Source organism: Phalacrocorax aristotelis, chromosome 9 (assembly GCF_949628215.1).
Source record: "Phalacrocorax aristotelis chromosome 9, bGulAri2.1, whole genome shotgun sequence".
Taxonomy (NCBI): Eukaryota; Metazoa; Chordata; class Aves; order Suliformes; family Phalacrocoracidae; genus Phalacrocorax; species Phalacrocorax aristotelis.
Window position 1 is genome coordinate 12,223,266 of NC_134284.1, and position 24,277 is coordinate 12,247,542.

General features: G+C 43.2%; 1 protein-coding gene across 12 annotated transcripts in view; it reads left to right on the top strand.

Annotated features, from left to right (window-relative positions):
• The first annotated feature begins 302 nt into the window (after nt 1–302).
• YLPM1 (YLP motif containing 1) overlaps nt 303–24,277 on the top strand; it is a 39,417-nt gene continuing 15,442 nt past the window's right edge. For 6 of the 12 annotated variants that reach the window (XR_012662287.1, XR_012662288.1, XM_075103498.1 and 3 more), the window contains exons 1-10: nt 303–1,424; nt 6,331–6,573; nt 7,482–7,676; nt 8,994–9,736; nt 14,523–16,946; nt 19,662–19,767; nt 21,642–22,119; nt 23,275–23,367; nt 23,772–23,946; nt 24,095–24,240. Coding sequence is in view for 9 of the 12 variants with exons in the window: in XM_075103498.1 (XP_074959599.1) it covers nt 387–1,424; nt 6,331–6,573; nt 7,482–7,676; nt 8,994–9,736; nt 14,523–16,946; nt 19,662–19,767; nt 21,642–22,119; nt 23,275–23,367; nt 23,772–23,946; nt 24,095–24,240 (5,641 nt within the window). In the remaining 3 variants the exon portion in view is untranslated. The remainder of the gene's footprint in view (nt 1,425–6,330; nt 6,574–7,481; nt 7,677–8,993; nt 9,737–14,522; nt 16,947–19,661; nt 19,768–21,641; nt 22,120–23,274; nt 23,368–23,771; nt 23,947–24,094; nt 24,241–24,277) is intronic. The other 6 variants (XR_012662290.1, XM_075103503.1, XM_075103505.1 and 3 more) reach the window with 3 other exon arrangements.

Below are 24,277 nucleotides of genomic sequence, written 5' to 3' on the forward strand. Positions count from 1 at the left end.
CAGCAGCAGCCGGCGGCGCCCACCAAGTAGCCACCGCCCCCCGCAAGATGGAGCCCCACCGGGGTCTCCGCCCCTCCCTCCTCCGGGGCGGGCGGTGAGCAGGGAAGCGGCGCTCTGGCCTCGCCTCCGCCCCCTCTCTATGCGCCCGGTCGCTGGGGTAGCGCCCTCCCTTCGGCGGTGAGGGAGGCCGCCCGCTAGGCGGCGCGTTGCCGGAGCCGAACACCCGAGGAGACGCACCGCTCGACGCTCTAGCGCCCCACTTGCGCTCTACTGGCCGGGAGGGCGGGGCGCTTCCCCGCGCAGGCGCCCTGAGGCCCACGCGCCGCCGCCACAGCGGCCTGTGGAAGCGCCGCGCTCCGCTTCGCTCCCACAGCCGCGGCCCCGCCATGTACCCGGCCTGGGGTTTGTACGGGGCGGCGGGGCACTACCCGCCGCCGCCCACCTCCATCCCGCCCCCGCCGCTGCCCATCCCTCCCCCCAGCGTGCCGCCTCCCGCCGTCCCGCCGATGCCGCTGCCCAGCTACCCGCCGCCGGGCCCCGCACCCCCCGCCGCCGCCGCCGCCCCGCCGCCGCCGCCGCCCGCCGGTACCTCGGGGTTCCTGAGCCTCCAGGAGCAGCACTTGGCGCAGCTGCAGCAGCTCCAGCAGATGCACCAGAAGCAGCTGCAGTCCGTGCTACTGGGGCCGCCGCCGCCGCCGGGGCCGCCCCCTCCGGGGCTGCCGCCGCCGCCGCTGCCTGGCTCTTTCACCGACTGGCAGCAGCCGCCGCCGCCCGTGCCGCCGCCAGTCCGCAGCTACCAGAAGCAGTTCGCCCACCGCGAGCCGACGACGACGACCCGCAAGCCGCCCACCGCCGCCCGGGAGCGGGACGGCCAGGAGCCGCCGGGTGGGCACAGCGAGTGGGGAGAGCCGGTGCCCTCCTCGCCGGTGCCCATGGACATGGAGCTGTCCTCCCCGCCGCAGTCCCCGCAGCCCCCCGCCCAGGCCTACCTGCCCCCCGCCCAGGCCTACCTGCCGCCCCCCCAGGCAGAGCCGTACCTGCCCCCGGCCCAGTCCCCGCCGCTCCAGCCCTACTTGCCCCGGGCTCAGGCCTCCCAACCGCCCCCATCCTTCTCCGAGCCCCCGCCTTCCTACCTGGAGCCCCCGCCGGCCACCGCCTCCCAGTCCTACCTGCCGCCACCTGCCCAGGGCTACATGGCACACCCCCAGCCCTACCTGCTCTCCTCCCAGGCCTCCCCTTCCCAGCCGGTTCAGCCCAGCCTGGCCCCCTCCATCCCCCCCCCGGCCAAGCCATCACAAGCCCATTTCCCCCCTCCCCAGACGTCGTTGCCCCCACCTGCCACTGCCCAGCCAGAGGCCGTGCAGGGTGCCGCCAAGGAGGCCGGTGGCAACGAGCAGCCGGACCCCTCCACCATGACTCCCCAGGTAAGGCAAGGCTGCCTCCGCACTCACCCCTGCAGGCCTGGCTGGCAGCAGGGAGTTGCCAGGGCATCAGTGGCGATCAATCACTGGCAGGTACTGGCTGCTGCAAAGGTCTCCAAGTTAGAGCAGTTAATACATGCACAGTATTTGCACAATACTTAAAGGGTTTGGATGCAACCCTTGGAAGTCGGCAATTGCACAGCTCAGACAAGGCTCCATAAATGTTTCTTTATCCAGTGGTGATTGTTGGGATGTAACAAATTGTTGTTTTTCAAGAGCAAATGAGTTGTTTAGGGAAAAGTCCATCTCCGGGATGAAATTAATTTTTGGGGAGGGCGCGGGGGTTGTTGGTGTCTGGAGAACTGTTTTCCAAAGTAAAGTGTGTGGGCAGCCTGCACTGAACCTCTGTTGACTTCATCCAGCCTGCTGTGAGATGCAACAGTCTGTTTACTTATTGCACATTGCAGGATGAGTGCCTCTTGTCTGCGGTAATTTCTGCATTTAGTTTTATCATGGGGTCGTGTTTCAGTTGTCTGTCTGATCGGTGTAGAATTGTGACTATTTTAATCTCGCCACACATAGCTAAAGCTGCAAAAGTGTTTCTTTCATAGGGTGTAGTTGCCCTTTACTTAGGCGTACTTATGCATTTTGCACTATGCGTGCTTGATCTTCCAGTGTAAAATTGTATGGGGCATTGGAGGGAAATGTTCCGAAATGCTTTTGAGGTGAAAAATATTCTTACTGTTAATGCTGTATGATTTTTATTTGTACACTAGGGTCAAAATGCCGGCAAAATGTTTGCATGCTTCACTTCCTAAATGTGAGCAGTTCCAGTGAACTTGATGTGACCATTTATATGCATCAAGTTAGGGACAATCCAGTTGCTTAAGGTTAAGTGTGCACAGACATGTGTGTTGAGGTCATCAGCTATGTATACAGGTCGGTCAGATTCACTGAGGCGCTTGCATGGTTTTAGGGTCAGCTTGTAGACATGCAGCTGAAGAACAAAGCTGAAGTGCATGCTTTAAATTGACTGTAAGTTTAAAGACATCTATTTTGGCAAATTGATTTTAGGATTCTGATTCGAAGCTAAGTTTGCAGAAGTCCCATTGTGTCATATTGAAGTCACTGACACTTAAAATCTGTTAATCGTTGGGACGCTTTTTTAATTGTATCCATTAAAATGTCATACCAATACCATAATGCGTTAGGGAATGTATCACTTTTTAAGTTTGTACCATATAACTAATCACTGCCTAGAAAAGTGGTGCTTTCAATTCACGGATTTAATTTTCAAAGGTTTGGACAGTCCTAGTTTATCTTTTACAGTGATGTCAGTGGGACTCATGACATTTTTTAATGGCAAATCCTTGAAAAATCAGGTGTAGAAAGTGATATTAATTCGGTATTGAGGCTGCATGCTGACTTCTGAAATTACTGAACTCAAGATTGAACAGTAAACTGTAATTCCTCCCCCCGTATGTATCCCAAAACCTCATTAATATTACTGAAGTGTTCTGCAACCACTCTCTGCTTTCCAGAAGAGTCACAAGTGATGCGTTATCGCAGTACACACACAGAAGCAGCAGAATACTGCTGAAGCTTACGTTTTCACGTTTATGAGTGTTTATACGAACAGCTGCTGTCTTGAGTATTTTGTTTACTCTCATGCACAATTCAGGGTTAATTCAAAAGGAATATGGTACTTTGCTGGTAGTGAATTCATTAGAACAGATTGATAAGATTTTGGCTATCTTAGGCTGTAAAATGAGACAGGATTTGGAGCAACAAGTCCTTACAGAGTACGAGTATGAAGAGCAAAGCATAGCGATGCTTTCTTGCTAATGATCTTAGAAGCCAAGTAGAGAAATACTGTGATTTGTCATTTATAAGATCCTATGAAGCCTTTGATTAAACTGGTGATTGAAAACAATTCTTTCTGTTCTTATGCCACAGTAACAGTGGCTGCAGCCAAATAGCTTGGTGTTTTTCTCTTAACATAGAAAATATTATGCAATTTGCCGTAAGTTGATGTTTTATTATTTCCCTTTCCTGTCTAAAAACAAGATGCCGCTCTTTGCCTTCACAATATTGTGGTTTAGCGTAGTCTATTGCATAGGCATATAGTTGGATTAAATGGCTGGATTCTTGTATTCCTCTACAATCAGATGCATCTTTTGTTAAGTCCTGTTAAAATACCTGTGGTATTTAATGCTCTGTCTCATATTTGGGTACTGTATGCTGCTATTTATCTACAGTAGCAAACAAATATGTGTCAGTGCATCTGTAGCCATAAATATGCATTTACCTACCTACTTCTGTTAAAGCTACCTTAGCTTTACCACGTCATCTTTCAGCAGGCTGCTGAACTCTTTAATATCCTTCCTTTGTTTTATAAAGGGTACTAAACCATTCTTTTGCTATCTTTACCAGAAAAGGACTGAGCGATCCCCCAAAGTAGGCATTATGTTATTGCCTAGGGTCACCTAAATATATTTTGAAGTAGTCTTTTGGCATGGGCTCTGCATTAATGTTTTTGGTGGTATGTCCTGTGGTCAGGAGCTGATAGTGCCGTTTTCAGTGTTCCTTGTGCAGTGCAACAGGCGTAGTCTCTTGGTCAGCTAAACATAGAAAAAAGCATATGTTGATGCTGGTGTGTTGCTTGGGCTTCAGGACTGTGACTATACTTGAAAAGCAACAGTCATTGTGAGGAGATAAACCCTCAAATAACTGAACTTTTTGCCATCAGGAATCTTCTATGCTAGCACTTCTGTTTTGCTCAGACTAAGCTGTAGAAATCTACCTTTCCGCTTTTCTCACACTTTTCAGATAGAACCTGCAATATGTGTGTTACTGGCTTCACCTGCTGTAAAAAAATAGATGACGGGATATTATCTTAGCTCTTTGTGTGAACCCCTGGTCATATTATGAGTTTTAACCTTTTGTCCAATTGGTAGAATGAGGAGGAAGCAAAATGGGTCTGTGGAGGCAACAATTTGTGGCAGTAGAACAGGTGCCCACCAAGCATAGCATCTAGCACCGTCATGGTAAATTGCCTTATAGTGCCTTTTGAGAGGGATAATTGAATCAGCTTTTGTATAGCTGGGGGTGTATGCTCCTCCCTGGTGCTGAAAGTTGCACTTATTACAGCATGTTCTTGAAGGTTTCTGAGACAGTCTCTGCTGGAGCGTGAATGCACATCTTCTACCCAAAGCACTGACAGCTCTTCTGAGTCATATTCCTGTTAAAAAGATCCTTGGCAGGAGTTATTGCAGGATCAACATAAAGTCCAAGAACCATAGCTTCTCCTTTCATTGACCTCATCTCCAAGTTACAGTTTTACAGAAGTTGGTTTTTTTTAAAAAAAAAAGCTCCATGTTTAATTCTGTCTGCTAGATTGCTACCGATAGAAAGCATCATTCCTGATTTGAGCATGAGGTAAGCTTTTGGAGGAAGCTTGTGCTTCTTTTAAACCTGTTTTAAGATAGGCAGAGTGGTTCAGTTTTGAGAAATCTCATCAGACAGCACCTACCACTTTGTTGTCACACTTGTATTTTAAAATACCTGCATCTTTTGGATTCTTTTCTGTTTCTGAGTGGGTTTTATACAGGTGCTGCTTCTCAGTTATGCGTGCTTGGGTGGAAGAGAAGAACAAAGGATATGAAAGATGTAGAGCAGTCACAGATTCTCAGAGGTGGTGGAGTTGACATGAGAACACAAGAATGGTTGCACTTGGTCAGACCAAAAGTATGGTATTTTACCATTCCGTCTTTGACAGCGACTAAAAAGAGATGCTAAGAGAATAACTTAAAAATCAAGCGTACAGCAATGCTTCCCTAAAATATAGGAGATGCCTTAGCTGCAACTGTGTCTTTATATTTCAAAATCTGTAGATTTCTCTCCTCTGAGCTTATGGAGCTGTTTCTTGAATCCACACAATTTTAGTCCTTGCAGTTGTCTCTGGCAGGGACTTTGGTAGCACAAAGCCATGTTGGTGAAGATCTGCCTCCCACATGTTTTAAATCTGTGTCCTGCTAGTCTGATCTGGTGCCTAATATTTCTTGTATCGGAAGAATAGGAACCAACAGTTCTGTATCTCAGGTCTCTAAGATGCACCACTACTTAAGTGTGGAGATACTTATCTTTAGTCTTTTGTTCTTTATGTTGGTGGCAGTTTATAGTGCTTTGAAACTAGTGTCACCTGCCTGGAGTACTCTAATTCTAGCCTGAAATACTTAAAACTGAAAGCTTGATCACTTCTTAAATGGATGCAACCATATCTATTTACCTCTTCAGCTGTTGAATGTATCAGAATTAATGATAATTCAGATGATACATAATCCTCACTATACGCTGGTCCTTTTCCCTTTCCACAGCTTCTATTCAAATGTCTCTACCACAATTTCTCAGCTGTCATTTTCACTCTACTTGATGTCAGTGTTCTCTGTTCATCCTCTTCATCTTTTTTGTACGTTTCCTCCTTTTTCTCTTTACTGCTTCTTTACTCATACTTGTCCTCCATTTTCCCTTCATTTTACCTAAGTTAGTCTCATTATAAGTGCCTATAGTTGTCATGAATAAAAAGTACTATAAATAATAAGCATGATACTTATCACATGTCTGTAGTGTTTTGGCTTATTATTGGCCATCTTTCTACTTTGTTACTGTTCTCTTTAGTTGTAAGTTCTTTGAGGTAGGAAATAAATTCTACTGCAGGTACTATGCCTCACATAGTGGTTTCATAATTCTGATTCATTCTTCTGACATCCATTGCAATACTGTTGATGAAGTGAGTTTCCCTTAAAATAGATATAAAAACTTTTCTAGGATATGGTCTAGTGACTATCATGAAGTAATTTTCAAGGCTTTTCCTGTGAAAGCTGTCTTAGAAAGTTTCTTTCTATTGTAGGAACAGCAGCAATATTGGTACCAGCAGCACCTGCTTAGCCTGCAGCAAAGGGCAAAAGCCCATGCTCAAGGACAGCAGCAAATGAAAGGTCCAGTAGTGAAGGATGCATCTGAGCAGAGAGTGAAGTCTGAAGAAGGGAAAATGGGTGCTTCAACTCAGCAGTCTGAACCTCCTCTGCTTAATGAATCCATGCCTCCAGCTTCCAAAGACGACGAGTCTTCCCTTACCTCCACTGAAACTCAGGTAGGCTTTGTAAAGTGATGTCACTCCATTTGTTGTGCTAAATGGGACAAAGAAATAGGAGAATAATGCCATCAAATTCTTGTGTATACTGTGTAACAATAATTAAATATGGTAAAGCAATCTTAATAGAGCATTTGCTATGGTTGTACCAATTAAAAAAAATAAAAATACACTCCTTGTATGTAGACTTAATAATCACACACACATGCACCAAGTGAGTCCAGGCTTGACTCACTCGCACCTTCCCCAAAGTTGCCACCTCTGACTGTGAGAAATGCTTTGCGATACCTAAGTGCAAAATCAAATTCTTGGTAGATGAGGACTGCTATCTTTAAGACGCTATTTCTTAATTCTTCTCTGGCAGTTTGTCAATTCTGGCTCCCCTTCTCTCTGTGTGTTATAGTTTGTGCAGTTCTTGGCTTTCAGACAGAATATTTTTGTCAGCGTGCTTAATAACAGTTCCTACAGAGTGGATGGAGGTCATGATTGATGTTTAAACAGATTAGTGTAGGATAGTAGATGACCCTGTAGCACATGCTTCACTTTAATTACAGCGTGTGCGTTCCTACCAAGTGGCAAAAATAATGCACTCAGAGTTACTTTATCTCATTACGAAAAAGCACTGTTGTCTCATATTTGCTGTGAGATCTGCATTCATCTTTCCTGTAGGTAATTTCTGTATGTACAAATACCCTAACTGCCATCAGCCTAACCTTTAGGTCAGACTAAGTGAAATAAATATCAGCCTTCCAGAAGCTGTGCGTGGCTGCAACACTGAAAACCAGAAAATAACAACACATAAAATACTAAACACTGAGAAAGTTCCTGTTAAACAGGGTAGTGACCAAGTGTGCTTTTCTCTGACAGAGGAGTTTTCCTTTATTTATAGTATTTGCCTTTTTCTCTAGCTCAATATTGAACCTCCCGATGACCCTGAGGAAGATTTGAGATTGCAGCAATTGCAAGCAGCAGCAGCTCAATGGCAGCAGCATCCCCATCACCGGGTTGGATTTCAGTATCAGAGAATAATGCAGAAGCATGCCCAGCTGCAGCAGATAGTACAGCAGTATCAACAGATCATGCAGCAGCCTCCACACCTACAGGTGACACACTAAGGAGATGGTGTTTGATATACTTCTGGGTGACCTAGCACTCATGGTCTGCTGAAAAACAAAATTATTCAATTTGTCATGGTTGGCTCATTTGTCTAGCTACTTTTTCTACTTGGCTAGAAGTCTATATATACCCTTTTCCTACTGTCACTCAACTTCAGAATGAAAAAGGAACTGACAGATGGTGATGAAGCTTGTGTAGGATAAGAAATACAAGACTACACTTGCTGTAAGATTTGTCAGACATACCTGGGTAATACAGGAGCAAAGCTGGACACAGTATTGAATTTACTCAGTTTTGAATGTTTTACTGCTGGAGAAGCTGTTCAGAAGAAAGGTAAACAGGTGGTTGCATGGAGTAATTTGGTAGCTGCTTTTTTTTTTTACAACATTGTGTAGTACAAAAATAAATATGTACAGTGACGAAGTAAACTTAGATGTCAAAAATACACAGTTAGTGATTTTCTTAATTCCTTTGTCTCACATTATTTTTTACTGTTCACAGTTACTTCAACAGTGTACATAGTGTACATGAGTAAACTGAAATAATCAGTGAAATAGAATGAAAAGTCTTAATAACAAGTTTGGATAATTATGTCAGTGTTGCAACCTTTAAGCTTTTAAGTAGAAGTTGATTACTGTATTAGAGAGTTGAGTCAGCTTTTTCTGGGTTGGTGGAGTTTATATGTTAAGCTTTCTTTGTAGGTTGTCTGCTTGTTTAAAAAAGATCTTTTAAGTGTGAACTCTAAAAATCTCAGGCAAGATCAAGCCATGGATATTAGGACCTGTATCTACACATAATGAAAGACAGAAAGAACCTCCTTGAAAGAAGCTTCATTGTGCAAATAATATCTGGTGAAGGCTTAGAGAAAATAATTGCTGACAGCTGAAGCAACTCTGAGCGGGTTAACAGCAGAAACTGAAACATTGAGAAATAGCCATGTACTGTATATTTTGAAAGCATGAAGATCGATTTGGGCTTTGGCCATTGTTAGCATCCAGTAATAATACAGGTTGGAGCCCTTTGATATAGCTTTCTTCACCTGTCCTGTTTGTTGTTTTTTTTTTAAAGTGGGGAAAAATACCCCAACTCTTTTACTTATGCATAAATGTCCTCTAGTCATAAAATGTGTAAATTGGCACAATGACTTTGGACATCACAGTTGGTATTTGCTTTTGTTTCAGTGTAGTTCTTCCTCAAGCTTCTGCCCAAGTCAGAAGTGTTGATATTACAATTTATACTGAAATATGTGGCTCTGAAAATAACTGAGATGGTATTTTGAAGCTATGCATGTCTTCTTGTTGCAGACAATGTCAGTGGACATGCAGCTGCGACATTATGAGGCACAGCAAAAACAGTTCCAGCAGCTTCACAAAGATTGGGAGCGATCAATGAACCAACAATGGCAGCATCAGCTTCAAACCTACCCTCACAAAGAGCAGCTTCAAGAGTATGAGAAACAGTGGAAAGCATGGGATGAACAGATGAAGGTCACTCAGTCCCATCTGCAGGAGAAAGTGAGCTCACTCCAAAATCTGAAGAATCAGTATCCTGCAAACGTTTCACTACCACCTCCATTTGTTCCGTATTCTCAAACCACTCAAAGTGGCATTCCTATTATGCCTCCAACTCTACCTTCAACTACACCTCCGCTGGTCCCCCCGCCTCTCTCTTCTGTTTCTCAGCTTTCTAATTCCTCTGCCCCTTCAGGATCCAGTTCTCAAAGCAGTCAATCTACTGAGACACCAAGGCCAGCTCTGCTTCCCACTCCTGGTACCTATGCATCAAAAATAGCTAGTTCAACTGTCTATTCACCTTATCATTCTCAAGTAAGTTCATCCTTTGGCTCTTCAGACCATGGAAAGTCTCAAGTTCATCTTGGTAAACAAACTGTCTCTATTTCATCTGAGCAAGGATGTGGGGAACTGAAAACCACTTCTGCAGTGTCTTCAACACATGTACCTACCATGCAGGATAAACCAGTGAGGTCGGGTGGATTGCTTCCAGATCCTCCCAGATCAGCACGTTTTGAAGGCCCCAGAGGCCCTAGGTAAGGATGTTTCTGTTGATTTATACGTGTTCCAGGCTGCAAGACTTTCAGTGACATATTAAGAAATGAAACATATATCTTATCCTCAAATCTTCCTGAGGTTGTGTGAAGTGTGCTTGTTTGGTGGAGGTTTTGTTTTTAATGTATGTACACCATGCTCTGTATTCATCTTATTAAAGCAAGGGTAGATAGATACCTTTCACCTAAGCATTATCTAGAATAGAACACTTTTTTTCCCAGTAAATTAAATGCTTGGGCACACTGCACCTTTTTCATTCCCTGAGTCATAATATCCCTTTTGTGAAAATAGGAAAGCTATTTTAAGTATTTTATATGTCTCTGCTGTCCTTAGTTTGAAGATGATAACTCACACTTGAAAGAGTGATCCTATATGAAAAGTGATCTAAATTCCCAGCATTTTGTGTGTGGTACTTGGAACAGTTTAGGAAAATATTATGCAAAAATGTTGAAGGATTGTTTTTAGGGTGTTGCTATATATGATAGCACTGTAATGTAGATCTTCTGAAAGGGATTCCGGGAAGTATTCAGATATATATTCAGTAGAATATACTAACGTAGCTAATTACTGGCAATTTAGATCCTGTTTATGTTTTAGGAACAATAAAAAGTACTCATTGTTTGTAATCCAAGATTTATTTCAGAAAGAAATGAAAATTCAAAGCTGTTCACCAGTACTTAACTTCTAATGTGAGAGAGTTCTGCAGCTGTATGATTGTCCTATTCAGTGCGCTTTTCAAAATGGCTGTTTGGTAAGAGAGATAGTGCTTGTCTTAAGTACAAATCAGTGGTTTTCTACACATGTAGCATTACTTAGCGTTCAAACATTATAAACAAGAGAAGGAAAGAAATGAAGATTTGAGCCTTAGGATCCTAGTATTAGGATTCTTTCCCACATCTTCTTTTGCATTATATCATGATGGTCTTGGGTTTGAAGGTTGCTGTCTTTACCTTTTGGTAAGGTACAGTTTTGTTCAAATTTAATATCTTCATCTTACCAGGTGGATGGCCTGCTGCCTTAATTTAAAGCTACTCTAAAAGCCAGTGTTCTGTGTCTTTTATGTGGTTTTATCCAAGATCTTGTTTTTGGAATGTTTTTCTTTTGTACTTGACATGATATCAGGTTGCAAAAACATCTGTTCTGCCTGGTCATTAGTTCAGGACGGGTTGATGTGATGCCTACTGAATCAAAGAACAATGGTGTTCTATTAAATTGTTTCTATTCTTACATAATCTGCTAGACTTTACAATCATATCTTCATGTTTGTTTCCCTTCTCTTTCCTTCCAAAATGATGATTCATAAATAATAATTCATTAATTGCTAGCAATTAAATGAATATTTTATAACTTTGAATAATTTTCTACCTCCTGATGTTTTTTAAAAAGTGTTGTTTCTGGTCCTGGGGATTTATTGGAAGTACGGTTCTGAACTGACTGTTCCCATGATTTGCTAGTGCATGTCTCTTATGTGCGTTGGTTTAGAGCTCAGTGATGTGTGATGATAGGCTAAGAATGCACATGCAGGAGCTCTGGTTTTGAGTGTACTTATGGTATTTAACACTGTAACCTTTGTGCATTCCTATATTGTGATTGCATGACCATTCTAGGGTTTTATCAAAGCTTTGCCAAAAATCTGTTTACTGTTCCTTGTCATTATAGTTAGGAGGAAAGAGCCCTAATGAATTTTTAACTGAATTTGGGATAAATTAAAAATCTTATGTTACCTGCGCTTATCCCAGCTAAAAAGTCCCAGGTAATGAATGACTGGACATATAAAAAGACAAACACACCCTTCACTTCTTTTCAGTAATTAACTTTTCTGAAGAAACTCCAAAGAACAAGCTTAAACTGATTTTCAGAATTTTGGGAGTGAAGTGTCTTAGAGTATCCAACCTTCTAGCTACACCTTCCATCTAAAAGTTGACCCTTCAAATCTAAGTTATCTTGCCACTGTGCTTTTTAGTGTCTTCTTTTTTCTCTTCCTGTTCATCTTGACCTGCCCCTACCCCCAAAAAAAGTTAACACAGTAAACTGCCTATCAGGATTATTAAAATTCTTTGAGTTTGTATAAATGGTCTTGTTTGGTAAATTGCTCATCGAAACACTAAATTCTGCAACATGTCAACCCCTGTTGGTAACTAGGTGTTAATGAATTAATATCCGTAGAATCATAGAATAGTTTGGGTTGGAAAGGACCTTTAGAGGTCATCTAGGCCACCCCCCCTGCAGTGAGCAGGGAGATCTTCAAGTAGTTCAGGTTGCTCAGAGCCCTGTCCAACCTGACCTTGAATGTTTCCAGGGATGGGGCATCTACCACCTCTCTGGGCAACCTGTGCCAGTGTTTCACCACCCTCATAGTAAAAAAATTTTTCCTTATATCCAGTCTAAACCTTTTGTTCAAAACCATTACCTCATGTCCTGTCACAACAGGCCCTACTAAAAAGTCTGTCCTCACCTTTCTTATGCTCCCTTTAAGTATTGAAAGGCTGCAATAAGGTCTCCCCACAGCCTTCTCTTCTCCAGGCTGAACAACCCAAAAACTCTCTCAGCCTTTCCTCATAGGAGAGGTGTTCCATCCCTCAGATCATTTTTGTGGTCCTCCTCTAGACTCGCTTCAACAGGTCTGTGTCCTTCCTGTACTGAGGACCCCAGAGGTGGACACGACACTTCAGGTGGGGTCTCACCAGAGCAGAGTAGAGGGGCAGAATCACCTTCCTTGACCTGCTGGCCACGCTTCTTCTTATGCAGCTCAGGATACTGTTGGCTTTCTAGGCTGTGAGCACACATTTTCAGTTCACATCCAGCTTTTCATCCATCAGTACCCCCAAGTCCTTCTCTACAGGGCTGCTTCCAATTCCTTTATCCCCCAGCCTGTATTGATACTGGGGGCTGCCCTAACCCAGGTGCAGGACCTTGCGCTTGGCCTTGTTTTAAACCTCATGAGGTTCACATGGGCCCACTCTCAAGCTTGTCCAGGTCCCTCTGAATGGCATACCATCCCTCAGGTGTGTCAACCACACCACTTAGCTTGGTGTCATCTGCAAACTTACTGAGGGTGCACTTGATCCCTCTGTGTCATTGATGAAGGTATTAAACAGTACTGGTCCCAGTAAGGACCCCTGAGGGGCACCACTTGTCACCAGTCTCTGTCTGGACATTGAGCCATTGACCACTACCCTCTGGATGTGACCATCCAACAATTCCTCATCCACTGAACAGTCCATCCATCAAAACCATATCTCTCCAATTTAGACAGAAGGATGTTGTAAGGGACTGTGTCAGAGGTCTTACAGAAGTCCAGATATATGACATCCATATCTCTTCCCTTGTCCACTGATGTAGTCACTCCATCATAGAAGGCCACTAGGTTGGTCAGGCAAGACTTGCCCTTTATGAAGCCATGCTGGCTCTCTTGAATCACCTCCATGTGCCTTAGCGTAGCTTCTAGGAGGATCTGTTCCATGATCTTCCTAGGCACAGAGGTGAGGCTGACAGGTTGGTAGTTCCCAGGGTCCTCATTTTGACCCTTTTTAAAAATGGATGTAATGTTTCCCTTTTCCAGTCCCCAGGGACTTCACCTGGCTGCCATGACTTTTCAAATATCTTGGAGAGTGGCTTGGCAACTATATCAGCCAATTCCATCAGAACTCTGAGCTGCATCTTGCCAGGTCCCGTAGAATTCTGTATGTTCAGCTTCCTCAGGTGGTCACAAACCTGATCTTCCCTTACAGTGGGAGGGACTTTGGTCATGGCAGTCCCTGTCTTGTGGTCCATCCACTTGAGAGGTATGGGAATAGAGGTTGCTAGTGAAGACTGAGGTAAAAAAAACTGTTGAGTACCTGTCTTCTCCTCGCCCATTTTTACCAGTTTGCCAGTCGTGTTCATCAGAGGGGTACACTGTCCCTGACCTTCCTTTTCCACTGACACACCTACAGAAGCCCTTTTTATTGCTCTTTGCATCCATTGCCAAGTTCAGCTCCAGCTGTGCTTTGGCCTTCCCGACCTCATCCAGTGAGAGACAACTCTGAATCCCAAACATCCAAGCAACTTGACTTCAGGCATGAGTTCTCTATTTTGTGTGAAGTGAGTTTATTTGTTCTATTATGTAAATCAGTATTTGAGCATATGCTTTAAGGATTGGATTTTTTTACTGGATCAGCTTTGTTAAATATGATTGCATGAGTTATTCTTCATTAGTTTGCCTGACCTGTTTCCTCATATTCAAGTAACAGCTGTTGTAGATGATCTCAAAAGGAATTAAAAAAGCGATGAAATAAAAATGTATTTGTTTTAGGCATATTGTCTTGCATGGAACTGGGCGATATGTTTGCACTTTTGGAAAGGATCAATTCTTAATTTTTCGGATGGCATTCATCACCAGAGTTAAGTAGGCTTGTTGCATAGTATCAAAACAAAAGTTCAGCAGGAGTTGTTGATTGCAACAAAGCTTCCATTAAATGGAAGTTGAAAACTTTTTTCCAAATGTTTGCCAGCTTGCTTTGTCAGTCAGATTTCGGTCCTGAGATATTTTAAGCCAACTTTCCTTTTAGCGTTATGTAATCTGCACATGGCTTAAACTGGTCTTCAGTGGACAATATTGAATTGAAGAACATGTCTCTGCTTCTGCACTAGTTCAGTAGAGATTGATCCTAAGGCACGCTAAGATTCATCAGTTAGAAGTGACTTTTGTAGGGGATGAAACTATCTTTTAGAAGATTTTAATTTGACATGTTCATTTGAATAAAATTGCCATTATGTTATCTATAGATTTGATGGACCTCGAGGAAGAGGATATGACAAATTTGAAGGCTCAAGGCAGAGAGGGCCTCGTTTTGACTCCCAGCGCTCAGAAGGATACAGATCACGTTTTGACCGACAGAATACAGATGGACAGTCTTCAAGTAGATGGGGGACTATCCCACGGGGACCAGCAGCACAATTTTATACTTCAACAAATGCATCACATGGACATGGTTCCCGACCTGGTGGTCCACGATGGAGGGGGCCCAGGCCTCATTTAGGACAGCAGCAGCCACAGCAGTTGCAGACTGACTCACAGTCAGAAAACAAAGAACCTTTTACGGACATAGCTGGCAATCAGCAGACTGTAAGCAGAACACAGTCTACTCCTGATGCACAAAGTGCAGGTCCCATTGAGCCAAATGAGGACCTGACAAACACCGAACAGGACCCACCCAAACCTGAAATCAAAGAACCTATTTCAGACCCTCCTAAAAAGTGGACGTGGAGTTCCCATGATCCTAACCAGCAAGTAGAAGAGTCCAAAGCACCTACTCCGCCTATTCAGAATCAGAAATCAACATCCCTTTCTAGTAATCCTGTAGCTTTGCAGTCAGGTATTGCAAGAACAGGTGGTGCAGTAACCCCTGTAACAGAAAGCCAGGACTTGGATTCACCAGACAGCCAGTTGATTGCTTCAGATAGCACCCAGGACCTACCTGGACCAGAAAGCAGAGGGAAAGGGCCGTATATGCATGAAGATAGAGGCAAGGGACCAGTCAGCAGAGGAAGGGGCCAGGGCAGACTGGATGATGGCCGTGGCAGAGGGCAGGGGGATGGCCGTGGCTGGGGAATGGGCCGTGGCAGGGGCATGGGAAGGATGGATGGTGGCCGAGGAATGGGAAGGATGGATGGTGGCCGGGGAATGGGAAGAATGGATGGTGGCTGGGGAATGGGAAGAATGGATGATGGCCATGGCCGGGGAATGGGCAGGATGGACGATGGCCGTGGTAGAGGATATGTATACAGAGGCAGAGGGCAGGCTAGGCAAGCATCCATCCGTGGCAGGGGGATGTTCAGAAGAGCAGGCAGCAGGGAGAGGATGCCAGATAGGCGGTCAGGCAGCAGGGAGAGGATGCCAGATGGGCAGTCCGGCAGCAGAGAGAGGGGACTGGGTGGACGGTCAGATAGCCATGAGAGGGTATTCTCTGGCCGAGACAGAGAGCTAGCTGGGCGGACAGGCAGTTGGGACAGGGGACGGGCGGGTAGCCGGGAGAGAGGCCTGGTGAGGCGGGCGGGTAGCCGTGAGAGGGAGCCCATGCGGCGGGCGGGTAGCCGTGAGAGGGAGCCCATGCGGCGGGCGGGTAGCCGTGAGAGGGGCCCCGTCAGGCGGGCGGGTAGCCGTGAGAGGGGCCCCGTCAGGCGGGCGGGTAGCCGTGAGAGGGGCCCCGTCAGGCGGGCAGGTAGCCGTGAGAGGGGCCCTGTCAGGCGGGCAGGTAGCCGCGAGAGGGATGCAGGAAGATCTGAAACAGGCAATATAGATAAACCTGTTCACCTAGGAGATGACCCTGACAAATTGCCTCCATACCATCGAGATGAGACACTCAGGGGTTCTTGGGGTCATGAAGATGATAGAATGCAGGAGGAATTTCCTTTAGATAGTCAAGATGACCCTCCTTTGGACCATGAGCGAGTGGATGACTGGGAAAGAGAACGATACTGGAGAGATCACAACTCTGATTATCAGGATGATTCTGTAGATGCATATGACAGAGATGACAGGTTGCAATCCCACCATTCATTGCCTCCACTATCTCCCCTACCACCACTACCTCCTTTATCATCTGACCATGACAGACGAGATTCATGGTGGGATGACTGGAAAAGGCCAAGAGAGAGGGAATTAGAGAGGGATCTAGATAGAACTGGAAGATCCTCAGACATTTATGATCAAGATGCAGACAGAGAATGGGATAGAGACTGGGACACGAGACCTATGGATGACAGAGAAATGGGGAATCGTGACCTGGATATACCCCCTCTACCACCATTGCCACCTCTGCCACCTCTGGACAGATACCGTGAAGATAGGTGGAGGGAGGATAGGAACAGAGATCATTATGACAGAGACCTCAGAGACAGGGGGGAGCTGAGGATTCGAGAGTATCCAGAGAGATATGACACATGGCGGGAGAAGCAAGACTACCTTCCTGAAAGGACTGATTGGGAGAGGGAACGGTTATCGGATAGGTGGTATCCAGATGATGGAGACAGACTGCGGTCATTGGATGACCATTCAGATTCATCTCTTCCTCCACCTTCACATTCCTCTGATATTCTGGGAGCAGATTCAAACCTGGACTCTGACCAGTCCTTGGGAGGAGTGATGGTCCTTAGCCAAAGACAGCATGAGATAATTTTGAAGGCTGCCCAGGAGCTCAAAATGCTTCGGTGAGTTGCCTGATTCTGTCACTTCGGGTGGGAATCCCATTCTGCGGGGATGGTGCTCTGTTCCTAATTCATTTCTTGATTTATGCAGTAAGTAATGGCTTTGTTTCTTTTCACCACAGCACGATAATAGAAGCTCATGTGGAAAAAGTTATTTGGAATACCTCCATCACAGCTTTTGTGGATGGACATTTTTTCTTAAATAGGTGATTTTCCCTTTCCGCAAGAATATGACATTCCCTGTTTGTTACTTTCCAGGAAGAGCTCTGTGCAAACCACCTAACCAGTTTTTTTTTGTTATCTTCAAATGAGTTTGTTGATAATTGCTTTTCAGTCTTTTTATTAGTGTCAGACAAGCTTGTTGATAATACTTACCTATCAAGATCTACATTAATGGGGCTCTTAATTCACACAGTGGAACCTATTTAACTTTCTTATACTACTTACTTTTTAATTAAAGTACATGTGGGCTTTTTCTTTCTTCTTTTTACAATGCTCCCTCATTTGAAATTCAGCATGGTCAGAGAATCATTTGGTCAAGTTTGGTTGATCTTAGTTCTGAGGATCAGCATCACAGCAGTGGTAAAAATCAGGAGGATATGAATGCAAGAGTTCACCGAGACTGTGTTTTAGAAAGCAGCTACTGGACTCCCTAAGGCTTTAATAGGTGTTTATTTCAAAATAAGTAATAGAATATCCTCTTAAACATCAGAAACATCCTGAGGCTCAGTAAACTTACTAATATTAGAATGAATGGAGCATATACCATCTATCCAAATGCTATCTTTGTGATTTGGTGCATTAAATGCATTAAAAAAAGAAAAGAGTTGAGTTTCTTTTGACTATTTTCAGTGAATGAGATCTTTCAGAGAAGATTGTAGAGAAAAGAGGAAACATCTTAGAGACAGAGGTTCATGTGGCTCATCCTATTCATGAGTTACTGAGAGATAGCTAAGGATTGTCGCCTGGTAAAGACAGGTTTAACTTCATAAACTAGATATTACGCTAAAATAACAGGAAAATAAAATGAATGTTTGGTTATCATTATTACATTTACACTAAACCATGTTGAAAGATACAGAGATGTTTTTCACTTTTCGTGAAGCCGTTTTGTTTTCAGACTCATAAGATTGCTAAGCATCTGTCCCATATGGAAGGCCTTAGTTTCATGCCAAGATGCGAAAAAAAAAATTTTATAAAGGGATAACTTTTATTCTGAGTAATTTAATCTTCCACTGCAGTTAGATTAATTCAACAGGTGTTAGTAACTGTGAAATCTGTGTTTTAAAGCAATATTTGCCAAAAGTTCAGAGCAATAGATCATTTTCAGCTTCCTGACTTTCCCATTGCCTTGAGTTGCCAGGGGTATGTTTTGCCATTCAATGTGAATAGCTGCAAGCCAGTGGACTTAATCTAAGGACCACAGTTTGGGCATCACTGCCTGAGTGAATAATTTATTAGGGCTGAAATATTTAAACACAGAAACTAAAACATTTTATGTAAGAAAGTAGATACATATAACTCTAAGCCACTAAGAAGGAAATATAAACATGATGCTACTGGTACTGATTTTTAGTTTAATATGAGGATAATCTTAAAAATTACTTACACTGGTACTTCTCATCAGGTCCTTAGAAGCAGGTAACCCCAGTCTGAACAGTAGGAACAATTTTAAGGAGACTGCTTGTGGTAGTGGGTTTTTTTGAGCCAAGAGTTATACCAGTAGTGTTGTGCATAACTGCTTTCATCTCCAAAGGTAAAGCCTTCATCTGGCTTTGCTTTTATTGTGTATAAAACAGCATACTCTGAGCTGCATGGTGTTCTGTATTTGTCATCTGGTGTATTTTTCCGAAGCCAGGTGTAAAGAAGACCTTCTAAGTGCTAGCAATTGCTCAGTTTACTCTTTGTACTAATGCAGCTCTTTGGATCCCTTTCTGTGAGCCAGTATCCTATTTCACTGGACACTGAACAGATGGGTTGCTAGTCAGGATGGCCTCTGTTGTGCTTAGTACAGAGGGATCCTGTTCTGTTTTTAGTTGTTCTTTGGGCACTGCTTTAATACATGCAATTAATATGAACAGAGAGTTATTAGCAATTTAAAAACTAGATAAAAAGATGCAAACAATAACGGAAGGGAAAATTTATTGGATAGATCTTTGTAATCCAGTGGCTGTAGTATTCACTACTGGTCCTGGTCTCTGCTGCATAGACCAGGTAGCATTTTGGTACATGAAACAAGGAAACAAACATTAACATCACCGCTTTGTTTTTAAACATTGGAGTCTTTGTTGTGCTTTGTGTTGGCCCAATCCTGTTAGTGTGCAATCCAGAGCAAGTCACTGAGAGCACCTAGGCTCACATCTCCACTGGGCTTATGATTTGCAGAAGGTGTTGTCAGAAGCTAAAACCTAGCTTTGCTCTTTGCTGTTAAAGCGGAGTGGTTCTGGCCAAGCACAAAAGCATAACTGCATGTTGCAGAGGAACTTTGTGATAAAAAAAGGAGGCAGCTAACATATTAAATACCTCCATGGTTAGGTGACTGTGAAACAGGGATCTGTGAATCATAGCATTGACCATGTAAAGCTTGCTGTGTCCTTTTCTTCTTTGGACTTGGCCCCTAATGCTGGTGTAATATGTGGTTTTCACTGTGAGCATTGATTTCTTTAGCTTTTCATTTAAGCTACAGACTGATAACGCTTTCCTGTGATTCATGTGCAGAGAGCAAAAAGAACAGCTACAGAAGTTGAAAGAGTTTAAACCTGACATTTCCTCACAGGAGTCTCCTAGATCACAGAGCACAAGCACAAGGCCAGGTGCCTTTCAGGTAAATTCATCTTGTGTTAACATGCTGGTCGCAATTACTGTTCATGTGTATGTCAGATCAGTTCTGCACCCTGGTGGTCAAACTTGTCTGTGGAATGCCCCCCGAGCAGCTCTTACAACTTCTTCAATCTTCTGTTGAGGCAAAGCAACTTCATAGTTTCTTTAGATTTTTTTCCAAATCCTTTCTTGCTCGTTCAGTCCACTGTGTCTTCTGAGCATGACTCATCGGGGATAGTAGTGCATGAGGCTCAACAGCCTAGCCCGCTGTGGGATGGTGTGCAAGAAATGGTGAGCTCTTCCAGGACAAGGGAATAAGGCTCATGAGAAGACTCTCCTGTTCCTGGCCTAACTAGGTTCTATTACTGTTTAATTACAGACTTGCACTGCTTTTTCTACTTTAAATGCTCTCTCCCATTTTGTGAGGTTAAAGAGAGATAATTGAGGATTAGTCCATCAAAAACTGAGATATTTCAATGTCGAGTGGGCGTTAGCTTTCTGTTTGCTGTCTTTATTAGGAATGATCATTACCCTCTGGAATATAATAAAATGCATGGAAGCTCACATTTGTGTACTTCCATGACTTACTCTCCTGTTGTGATGCAAGTTATTCCTCTGCTGCTTAGTCTCCTGGTTGGTTCTGGGAACTCCTCTCAGCTGCTTGTATTTGGATTTTTGATAATTCATACCTGGTCAGAAACCAGTTGACCTTCTGCAGTCGTGTTAACTCAGGTTTATATATCCTTCGTAGAACAAATAAACAATTTTGTTAAACATATGTTGAAGGAGATACCTGAATCAATGCACAGTCCTTATTCTTCATCACATCTTAACCTCAAAGTTACTGGTACCAATAAATTTAGCTGTACTGACATCTGGGTCTGACATTTAGACAGGCCAAGTTTTGTTTGTCCCTCCCTCCAGAGGAGTGTTATGCAGTGAATGAGGTACTGCAAGTTTTCTTTTTGCCTAGTTGACCTCTTCCTTGTTTACGGCGTCTATAAAGTAAAATAATGGAACAGATTTGCTACCAGGAGCTGCAGATATGTTGATGCCTTTAGGAAGTGACTTTACTCAACTTTGATATTTTGTATCTCAGACTACTTGACCTATCTGCCTAATGGTATTCAAACAACTGTTGTCTGTCTTGGGATTCCTGCCTTCAGACTTCTGCTGTGACTTTGAACTGTTATTACAAAGTTCAGCTTTGTAACTACAACCATTCTGCAAGTTTTGTTGCATGTTGCTAATAAAGCTGCCTGTAACTTGGCATCTGCTATGATGCTGAAAATATGCTTGTGAAACAGCACATGGGGTTCCATGGGGATGTTTGGTTCATGAAGGGGTTTTGGTTTATTGATTTTTTTAATTATTTTTATTTTTTTCTCTCTCCAATGGGCAAGACCTCCCCATTTCTTATGCTGATCTGATGTTGATTTCATTAAGGGGTTTCCAGGTGATTCTGCTCTCTGGGATTTTTTCCAGTGACTTCCAGAAAGAAGCTGGCCTTATGAATCCTTTTGTGCATCAGTAAGCTGCCCCACTTTCAGACTTTTTCAACCTTCTCACATACAGCAGGAGTCTTTGGGAATAAAACTGTAGACACTTTAGAACTGAGATAGGCCTACTGGAGCTTAAATTGGTAAGGTTATTTTGAAGGAGAAAGTAAATATATTTAAGCTGTCACATAGTGAACAGACGCTACATTAATTCAGGTCACCAGTTCTTGAAATACTGGCCTCCTACCTGTAGTCCCTTGACGGAGGTACTAGAAAATGCTTATGATTTGATTGCCAGTTGCCATTGTGCTTACTGACTTACAGAGGATGAGAGAAGGTTAGTTTACAGATCTACATTAAAAGTGCTTTCTGCATCTAGGTCTCTTCTCAGCTATCTTCAGAGGCACCAGTAGAAGCCCAAGCTATTAAACCTTCTCCTGCTGTTATTATAAAGCCTCCCGTGTTGTTCAGACAGCCCACCCCTGTGACAAGACCAAGTGCCCCACTGACAAGGCCTGCTACACCTATGACAAGGCCACATGCTCCAGTTTCTACTCCAACTACAACCCCAAGTCATGGTCAGTCTTTAAAACCATCACCTTCTGCTGTGGAACAGGAACGCTGGGATGAGGATTCTTTCCACGGACTCTGGGACACAAATGAGGATAAAGGAGCAAATATGGAGTATGAGCTGTGTAAACAGGAGTCGATGCCTCCACCTGTTTCCTCGCCTGTGAAAGTACCTGCTGCTCACACCTCTGCTTCATCTGCTGTACCAGTGTCCCTTCCTCCAGTTATTCCACCGGTTCCTAAAGCACCTGTAATTCAGCAAACTGTGGATTATGGCCACGGGAGAGGTATGTATTACAGTGTATTTGATCTGTAACGGAGAGCAAATTAGTCCTCCTAGCTTCTTTCTAAAGGGGTGTGCCACACAAAGCATGCCATAGGTGTTCTGCAGTTGACCTGTAGTCTGCATACCTTGTGATCTAATGCTAAGCAATGCAATTTTAAGGAGTCTAACCTCTGGCCTTGAGTTTAATGCTTGTTTCAATGCTGTGATAGAGATATTTCATGTGAACAGAGTGGTGTATAGCCACATCTGCTTCTAATAAACACCAACTGATGTGATCATATGAAAGTGTTATATTTATATTGATATTGAATCTTTCCCTTAATCACTTTGTAGCTGAGTATGGAAATAACTGTGCTAGAAAATACTTTGGATTGTTACAGTTCTTAGGTGTGACTTAAACTTAAAGCAGACCAGTGCTTGCATTATTTATATACTGCTTAATGGGTGTGAGGTACCCTCTAGACAGGTAGGGAGGCAAAGTTCTAGTTCTGAAGGGCGTGCACCCTAAACAGGTATTTTACACATAAAAAGTGAAGGGCTCTGATGTTTAGTATTGAGCTTATCATAGCTAAAATTCAACACTAGTTTTTTTTAATGTAGTTCATTTCCCTCATTCTTAGTTTTAACAGGAGTGAAATCATGTCGTAAAGAAGTTGTTAAATTGTGCATTGTCATTTGAAGAGTGTTTTTTCTCTAAGGTGCCATAACATAATTGAAAGCTGTACCGATTCCATTAAGTAGATGTTTTACTAAAAGCTGTTAGAAAAATTCTCACTGTTAAGAATCTATAGTGAGTATTTCAGTTAACATTCTTGACATTACTGTAGTTCTCTGAGTTATTGAAATTTTCATAGTATTTAAGTGTTTGTAATCTGACTGTGCGTGCTATCTGAAGTCATCTGGAAAGGAAGAAGTCCTATTCTTAAGATAAAGTGGTACACATACTTATATCCACACACAACCCACTTCAGACTTTTGAAACCGTAGTGTTGTGTATTTATGTATAGCTTTTTTTGCATTATCCATTAAATGGAATTTTGGTAAGTTATTCCAGTCACTTTTAATGCCATTGACTGATTGCTTTTCATGACAGAGGAAAGGAAATGGAAGGGGGGTATTTTAAGACCTTGATTATTTTTTGATTATTTTTAACCAGATATAACCACCAGTAAAGTGGAACAGATCCCATATGGGGAGAGGGTAACACTACGTCCAGAACCTCTACCGGAGAGGCAAACATTTCAAAAAGGTAGGGAGCGCTTGGCTAGCTCTCAGACAGTTAGCTTTTAAGAAAAGTCGTAAGGCACTAAAAGCACATTTTAAACTAAGTAACTCCCATTTAAGCTAGAACCACTTTATTTTCTTCAGAGGCCCATAACAGTAACAGTTTATATTGTCAAGAGGAGTAATGCAGTCAGTGACCTAGCCACTTTAAAAATTCAGTTTTGTAGCTTTAAGTAGGATTTCATGGTATGGTTGTCTGTTACAGTTTGGAAAAGAGATTCAGGGGCTGATAAAGTCCATTCTAGCCCTCACATCATATGTTTCTATATACTTTTCTTGCACTCTTGTTTGTTGCTTTTTCCTTCAAAAATGATAAAAAATTCAGAGTGTGTTTTATTAATTTGGATTTCCGTGGGTTTCTCCTTTCAGAGCACCCAGGTCGTTATAACAGAGAAAGAGATCGTGAGCCTTATTTTGAGCGTCAAGGTAATTCCAACACAGATCATAGAGATTTCAAGAGAGAGCGGGAATTGCACAGAGACCGTGGTTCTGTGGACTATGAACGAGAGAGATTTGAAAAAGAGCGGCATCCCCGAGATGATAGGTACGTGGTTTCAGAACACGATTGAAATCAATACAATTCAGGCTGTATTGTGTGTCAGGCTGTCCATTTTGTCTGTGAGGTACATGTTCATTTCTCTCTGGCATCCATAGTAGAAATTCTAGAAATATGCAAAATGCTGTTTTGGCAGGGTTCTTCCTACTACACCTTCCAGGACTCAGTCTTACCGTGACAAGAAAGACCATCCTTCCTCCAGGCGGGGTGGTTTTGAAAGACCACCATATGAACGAAAGACAGATCGTCCAGCATATGATCATGGGCCTTCCATGTTTGGAGGTACAGTTTCTCAATCTTGAAGACATGCTAGAATATA